This window comes from Amblyomma mixtum, chromosome 3 (assembly GCF_055824585.1).
Source record: "Amblyomma mixtum isolate Tamu chromosome 3, ASM5582458v1, whole genome shotgun sequence".
NCBI lineage: Eukaryota > Metazoa > Arthropoda > Arachnida > Ixodida > Ixodidae > Amblyomma > Amblyomma mixtum.
The window spans coordinates 218,324,518-218,332,714 of record NC_143014.1 but is presented as its reverse complement, the minus strand read 5'-3'; the positions used below and the strand labels follow the sequence as shown (position 1 = coordinate 218,332,714).

At 45.8% G+C, this 8,197-nt stretch overlaps 1 protein-coding gene across 1 annotated transcript; it reads left to right on the top strand.

The window, feature by feature from the left end:
• The first annotated feature begins 281 nt into the window (after nt 1-281).
• LOC149353704 (4 kDa defensin) lies at nt 282-1,322 on the top strand. Its single transcript, XM_089582746.1, has 3 exons — nt 282-398; nt 896-955; nt 1,111-1,322. The coding sequence occupies exons 1-3, from the start codon at nt 356-358 to the stop codon at nt 1,230-1,232; spliced, it is 225 nt and encodes a 74-aa protein (XP_089438872.1). The 5' UTR covers nt 282-355; the 3' UTR covers nt 1,233-1,322.
• Nucleotides 1,323-8,197: the final 6,875 nt, after the last annotated feature.

The following is an 8,197-nucleotide window of genomic DNA, read 5'->3' as shown; positions in this document are numbered from 1 at the left end:
AAAGATGCAATCTTAGGGTTTAAAAATTCACTTGCATATTCCACATCCAGCCAGTAGCGGCCGGCAGAAGTTTCCAGGACGCATAAACGACTCAAAAAACCTGAGCCCCCGCCATGCTTAGATGGCTAAGCTGTCGTGTGCAGGCTACGTAAACTGCACAACACACTTTACATTGCGCGGCTCAGTGCAAGATTTCACTGTCCAGGAAATTAAGTTTTCCATGCCTCCTGTGCTATTAAAAACTTCAGCGAGTTAATGTACCAAAGTTTCGAAGGGTAACGAAGTGACGTAATTTCTTTCGTGCATCTTTAGTGACTTACATCAGTCGACTCGCGCCAGTGGCACACAAGCCTAAATGAAAGTCCTGGCCATGGCCCTCATCTTTGTTCTTGTCGCTGGTAAGTCTGCCTGCATTCATAGCAATGATGCTGCAATATTAGGAGGCGCTTCGTCGTCATCTGGCTGTTTGTGCTCACGCAGTCAAAAATAGGAAACATCTAGCCACCCATTGATCCTGGTTTATTTCACTAAATCACTAAATGCTGCTACTTTATGGTCCACTCTTTATATCAAGACACATTCACGAAGGTGAATGTATCGTTATTCACGCATGGTAACAATTATCGGATCTATTGGGATAATATACGTAGACAACTGTGAACACATTTTTTAGAGGAACTACAGAGTCACAATCAATAATTTTTTAGTTCAGTTGAAAGATGACAGTAAATATTTCCGCACTATAAGCTGCCTTATCAGGAATACTTGGTACCCTCTTCGCCATTTTATGAAGATGCAATGTAGTTGGAAGGCGTAAATTGATCGGAGAGAATGCTTGAGATGTACGTTGTTCTGAAGGCTATAGAAGCGCTTCGATTTTTTAACCTGTACGCAGGGCTCGTCAGCACCGTGGTTGCCCAGGATGATGACGGGGCAGTTGCGCATGTTCGAGTCCGTGAGTATACTAAGAGAACTGGTTTTGTGTTTAAAAAAGAAAGTGTAATTTTATTTGTCGTGGCTTTAAACACTTTCAAAGTACGCTCCATGTGACTGCTGATGCTCAGCCAGCGAAGTCCGCAAAACACGAGTTCCCTTTAATCTTTTTGCCAGGTCGAGGGTTCGGCTGCCCGCTCAACCAGGGCGCTTGCCATCGCCACTGCCGTAGCATTGGCCGCCGAGGAGGCTACTGTGCTGGGATCATCAAGCAGACCTGCACTTGCTACCGCCGATAGACGATGGTGGATTCCTTGAGACACGGCCTGAGACAACCGTCGCTCTTTCGAGGAAAAAAAACGAAAGTTCCTAAAGAAGTCTTCAAGGAAGAGTTGCAACAGGCTGACTGCAATGGCAGCATCCTGGCGACGACCTTAAAAATGGCATTTCTACTTCAGTCATTCCGCTCAAAAATACAATAGAGTATGGCTCCTCGGTGTATTCTCTAACGCTTTAATAAAAGATGCGGAGATATAATTTCACACGAGTGATTGCATTCAACACAGACTCCACTCGGCGGGCCGAATCGGCTTGAATGGCTCTACTTCGCCTCACAAACTGCATGCTCAAAGTCTAAAATATTTCTTTGGCTTTTGACTGTAGTTTCAACGACGTCTGAGACACTGCAGTCACCAGGCTTTGTAGTTTTGCAATAAAGAAAAGACTGCCGTCTCGTCCATTCTTGGTGTCAACAGGCAGCAAGAGCAGGATAGAAACTCAAAGCTCGCATACAAACTGCATGCGAGTGATGATCTACTTTAAAAGCATGCCGAGAAACGTAAGGCTGTCAGAATATTCGAAATTTTTGAAAACCTATATGAATGCCATCCTATTCAATTCGCTTAACGAATCAAACGGTATATGTTCAAACTTATTCGAAACGAATCGGGTATAATGTCAAAATTTTGAATACGTCCAGAATATAAGCCATGCACAAATTTCGAATAGGGCACGCTGCTGTTTGGTTCGACTATTTCATACAGAGAGCCAGCTACGAAGGCTGACACCATGCTGCCGCGATGTGACTGCTCAGGATGAGGGGTTCGGCGCCACGACGCGGTTCCTTCATGTGGCGGCCCTCGCACTGCTCCCCGGACGAATTTTTCTTTAACTACGAAGTTTCTGAGAAAGCTATATAGCTTTCCTTTGTAACCGTATGGCTGCACTCGGGTGGATGCCAATGAGTAATTACTCCCTTATTACAAATCTACTCCACCTTGGGGAATTCCCCAAAACATTTGACCAATTGTGAAGATCTGTATTATCTCCTGGGCAAATGACGAAGAACCTCTGGGACGAAAGACGCTAGCGTCATTGACAGGTCCGCATTTGCGACTTCGACTAACGCGAATAAGTTCGAGATGGTAAAGTTTCTTTTATAAGCACACGAGAAGATGACAGTTTTTTTTCAGTCTAGCTCTTACAGCGCCGAAAGGTTTTGATTTTTACTAAATTAACAGTACTGATAAATAAGAACTTTTCGTTTTCCTTTAATGTGTCTCGACGTTTCTACTAGTGCTGCGTAAGGGAGATGAGTTGCTCTAAACAAAGCTGAATCATTTAGTTTTCTTGTAGAGACCAGCATTTTGACGTCAAGCCCGGAAGATCTGTACAAGTAAATTGAAGAGCTAGAGCCTGCTGTTGGCGTCTCAAACGAAAAACTAATTTACTGAAAGTGCATTGCTGAGGCGAAAGTTAAGATTAAGAGCGGAAGGTGAAAAGAATCAAAGGACGCCAAGAACACGAGCTCAAGAAGCTGCGCCTCATTCTTTAGAATGTGCTAGAGCTAAGGACGGGGTATTAAACATAGTTTTTTTTTACCGTTCGAATTTAGAAATTCTGCCTGGCAGGCTAAATTCGCAGAGACTGTCAGGGCTGTCAAAAAAAATCCTTAAAACGATCACACTACGCCCTGGAAACTTGCCAATACGCGCATCGTAAATCCAGAGCTGAAAAGAATTCTGCACGTTGAATCTTACAAGAACATTGTCAAAGCATGAGAGCTAATAGGCATGACTAGACACAATATTGATAAGCTCGCGATGGTTGACGCGGAATCAAATTTAGCCATCTTATTAATGCGTAAGCATTATATGGCTATGTTTGCGGAGCTTGTCCGCACGATTACATCTGAACGAACGGGTTAAGGCGAAAAATAATGATGCCATCAAAAAGAGCATTAAAAAATGTCATACCGGGAAATCGTGGGGTTGAGGTGGGTTAGTTATTTAATTAATTAGAGCCAAAAATTTCAAAAAGTGGGCGGTCTTGTGCCATCACGAGCTTTTCCGCATGATTACGTCCGAATGAATGGGTTTCTACGAAAAAGAATGATACCATCGGATAGAGCCTTAAAAAATCTCGATCGGGAAATTGAGGGGTTGAGGTGGGCTAATAACTGAATAAATTAGAACCATATATGTCCAAAACGTGGGCGGGGCCCGAGCTAAAGTGGCGCCAAATTTGAAAACTCTGAAAGTGTGACATCACGTGATCGGAAGTGTGGGCGGAGCCAACGCGTGGCGCCAAATTTGAAAACGAAGCATGGCTCGAAGTTCGCTCTATGCCACTCCCCAAAAACATGCACCCCTTACACCATGAGGGTAGAAGACAAGCACGAGCCAAAGCCTTACAAACAAATACAAACAGTGCGCTGGAACACTTTATGTAGATGCGGCAGAATACAAAAATACCAATGCCTTTGCAATTGTGGTTGTGAACGAGAACGGTGACCACATCGTCTCGGCAACAATCAAAACGAAATCCTCTGAAACGGCAGAAGAGGCGGCTATAGCCCTCGCCCTAGCGCATACCCAAGAGAGCATCATCCTCAGAGATTCCAAAATGGGTATCAATAATTTCGGTAAAGGGCGAATTACAAACACCTCCCTTAGAATCCTTAACGCAACCAAATTTTCACCAAATTATTCCGAATTGATATGGGTCCCAGCCCATTCGGGGAATCCGGAGAACGAGGCAGCCCACAATAAAGCCCGAGGTTTCGTCGACCGGGCAGTGGATGAGTCTGGCTCCCTGAATTTCACGAAGGACTCCATGCTCACATATCATGACCTCACCAATCATTTTAAACTAGAGAGGAGAATTTTCCCCCTTCCAGACAAAAGACTTACTAAAGAACAAGAGGTTACGTGGCGTCGACTACAGACGAGATCGATACGCACCCCATCACTCCTCGCGCACATTTATCCAGATCTTTACAACTCAAACTGCAAACACTCTGGCCAACGTGCTACCTACGATCACATCCTGTGGGACTGCAAAGTAGAGCCACCTCCGGGTGATTTAGTTACACCTCCTTCTCTCGAGCGGTGGGAGACCGTGCTGGCTAGCTCTGACCCCAGAACGCAAGTTTTGGCGGTGGAGTGGGCTGACAAAGTCGTCGAGGGCTGTGTACTCTCGACCACTTAACGCGACCTCTTGCCAAGCTCTTTATGGCGAATAAAATGTTTTACAATCAATCGATTGCTCTATGCCATCCCTTATCTCAAATTTGCGAAAGCCGAAAAGGAAAAATTGGATAGCATGATATGGCAGGCCTATAAGGCTGCGATAGGACTCCCACTAAACTGAAAGGCTTATGAGGTTAAGAATACATAAAGACAAATTGGATAGCATGATACTGCAGGCCTATAAGGCTGCGTTAGGACTCCCACTAAATGCCTCAACCGAAAGGCGTATGAGGTTAGGAATACATAACACCTACAATGAACTAAAAGAAACCCATTTAATGGCTCAAACAGCGAGATTAGCCAATTCCAGAACTGGCAGGAGTATTCTTACCAGGCTCGGAATTGTCTTTGAACCTACGAATAAAGATGCTAAAGTAGACTTACCCCGCGACTATAGGACGGCCCTACTAATCAAACCACTCCCCAAAAACATGCACCCCTTACACCATGAGGGTAGAAGACAAGCACGAGCCAAAGCCTTACATAATAAATACGGACAGTGCGCTGGCACACTTTTTCTAGATGCGGCAGAATACAAACATACCAATGCCTTTGCAATTGTGGTTGTGAACGAGAATGGTGACCACATCGTCTCGGCAACAATCAAAACGAAATCCTCTGAAACGGCAGAAGAGGCGGCTATAGCCCTCGCCCTAGCGCATACCCAAGAGAGCAGCATCTTCAGCGATTCCAAAATGGGTATCAATAATTTCGGTAAAGGGCGAATTACAAACACCTCCCTTAGAATCCTTAACGCAACCAAATTTTCACCAAATTATTCCGAATTGATATGGGTCCCAGCCCATTCGGGGAATCCGGAGAACGAGGCAGCCCACAATAAAGCCCGAGGTTTCGTCGACCGGGCAGTGGATGAGTCTGGCTCCCTGAATTTCACGAAGGACTCCATGCTCACATATCATGACCTCACCAATCATTTTAAACTAGAGAGGAGAATTTTCCCCCTTCCAGACAAAAGACTTACTAAAGAACAAGAGGTTACGTGGCGTCGACTACAGACAAGATCGATACGCACCCCATCACTCCTCGCGCATATTTATCCACATCTTTACAACCCAAACTGCAAACACTCTGGCCAACGTGCTACCTACGATCACATCCTGTGGGACTGCAAAGTAGAGCCACCTCCGGGTGATTTAGTTACAGCTCCTTCTCTCGAGCGGTGGGAGACCGTGCTGGCTAGCTCTGACCCCAGAACGCAAGTTTTGGCGGTGGAGTTGGCTGACAAAGTCGTCGAGGGATATGTACTCTCGACCACTTAACGCGACCTCTTGCCAAGCTCTTTATGGCGAATAAAATGTTTTAATATCAATCGATTGCTCTATGCCACCCCTTATCTCAAATTTGCGAAAGCCGAAAAGGACAAATTGGATAGCATGATATGGCAGGCCTATAAGGCTGCGTTAGGACTCCCACTAAATGCCTCAACTGAAAGGCTTATGAGGTTAAGAATACATAAAGACAAATTGGATAGCATGATACTGCAGGCCTATAAGGCTGCGTTAGGACTCCCACTAAATGCCTCAACCGAAAGGCGTATGAGGTTAGGAATACATAACACCTACAATGAACTGAAAGAAACCCATTTAATGGCTCAAACAGCGAGATTAGCCAATTCCAGAACTGGCAGGAGTATTCTTACCAGGCTCGGAATTGTCTTTGAACCTACGAATAAAGATGCTCAAGTAGACTTACCCCGCGACTACAGGACGGCCCTACTAATCAAACCACTCCCCAAAAACATGCACCCCTTACACCATGAGGGTAGAAGACAAGCACGAGCCAAAGCCTTACATAATAAATACGGACAGTGCGCTGGCACACTTTTTGTAGATGCGGCAGAATACAAACATACCTATGCCTTTGCAATTGTGGCTGTGAACGAGAATGGTGACCACATCGTCTCGGCAACAATCAAAACGAAATCCTCTGAAACGGCAGAAGAGGCGGCTATAGCCCTCGCCCTAGCGCATACCCAAGAGAGCATCATCCTCAGCGATTCCAAAACAGGTATCAATAATTTCGCAAAAGGGCGAATTACGAACACCTCCCTTAGAATCCTTAACGCAACCAAATTCTCACCAAATTATTCCAAATTGATATGGGTCCCAGCCCATTCGGGGAAAAGGGGGAACGAGGCAGCCCACAATAAAGCCCGAGGTTCCGTCGACCGGGCAGTGGATGAGTCTGGCTCCCTGAATTTCACGAAGGACTTCATTATCACATATCATGATCTCACCAATCATTTTAAACTAGACAGGAGAATTTTCCCCCCTCCGGACAAAAGCCTGACTAAAGAACAAGAGGTTACGTGGCGTCGTCTACAGACGAGATCGATACGCACCCCATCACTCCTCGCGCACATTTATTCAGATCTTTACAACCCAAACTGTAAACACTGTGGCCAACAAGCCACCTACGATCACATCCTGTGGGACTGCAAAATAGAGCCACCTCCGGGTGATCTAGTTACCGCTCCTTCTCTCGAACGGTGGGAGTCCGTGCTGGCTGGCTCTAACCTCAGAACGCAAGTTTTGGCGGTGGAGTGGGCTGAAAAAGTCGTCGAGGGCTGCGTACTCTCGACCATTTAACGCGACCTCTTACCGAGCTCTTTCCGGCGAATAAAATGTTTTACAATCAATCGCAAACTCATGCTTACGCATTTCTCCTATGCGGGTGCTGCAGTGATCTCTAACGTTTTTTACGTGTACCACAGACGTCAACGGCTCATACTAATGACCTTGTATGCAAGCTAGCTGAATAGAAGCAAGTTTAAGGATATATCGTTGTTCTTGTGATGCCACTACCTCTAGCTGGAGACATACGCTATACGGGTTCAGGTGTAGAGGGGCATGAGAGCCAGTGTAAATATGGCCACTTTCGGCTGTTGCCCGCAATGATGGAGTTAACGGAGGGCCGAAAGAGGAGGAAAGTTTTTACATAGGTGCAAGTGATTGCACTAGTGAATAGGCTTGAGGACGGAATAACAAAAAGATGAAAAATATCTAGGGGTAGAGGATGGATCTAAAGCAAAATTATTAGCAGTTAAGCGTTTATTCCGGCTAGTTGATGGGTTGACGTTGCAGGAAAAATCAACCTCAAATGATCGATGGTTGCGGGCAGGGCTGAGCTCCAGACACTGCGGAAACGGAGAGTAATAGCTTTCCGGAGGTCATTCGACTGCGAACGTTGTTGGATTATAATGACATAAAATGTTCCCGTGTAGCAGATTGGCTGCTACTTGAAACACTGGATGATGGTTCTATTGGAATCGAACATAATCGCATTCAGAGTCTGTGCTGCCCGAGTCATGGCACCATCGGCCCGCGGTGCGGAGTAAAGCCCTGCAGAAGCTGTCCCATCAGGACGCCTTCTTTCGGAGGCTTCGGGGAGAGGACGCGGAGCGGCTTGACTAAGCAAGCGGCAGTCGCCGGCACGGCGCAGTGGGTAATGGTTGTGCAGCATACGTGTATTCCTTGTTAACACGACCCGGCAACTTCATTCTCTGGACAACTCGGCAATAAGGAAGCTAGAAGGCACATTTTACTTTCTAGCGGTTACTTAGTTCACGCTTATTTCTTAACTAAAAAGCACCTCCATGCTCTACGAAGAGTGATCTAGGCCACGCTAAAAGTTTATAAAAAAAAATTGACTGTGGCTTAGCTAAGGTGAAGCCTGGATATCTCGAAGCGAAAAGCTCTCGCTGCTTTTCAGCC

Bases quoted from the DNA above. Each gene is read 5' to 3' on its own strand.
- LOC149353704 (XM_089582746.1), top strand. From the start codon at position 356: ATGAAAGTCCTGGCCATGGCCCTCATCTTTGTTCTTGTCGCTG. The intron at 399-895 runs GTAAGTCTGCCT...ACCTGTACGCAG, and splicing joins CATCTTTGTTCTTGTCGCTG to GGCTCGTCAGCACCGTGGTT. The intron at 956-1,110 runs GTGAGTATACTA...TCTTTTTGCCAG, and splicing joins AGTTGCGCATGTTCGAGTCC to GTCGAGGGTTCGGCTGCCCG.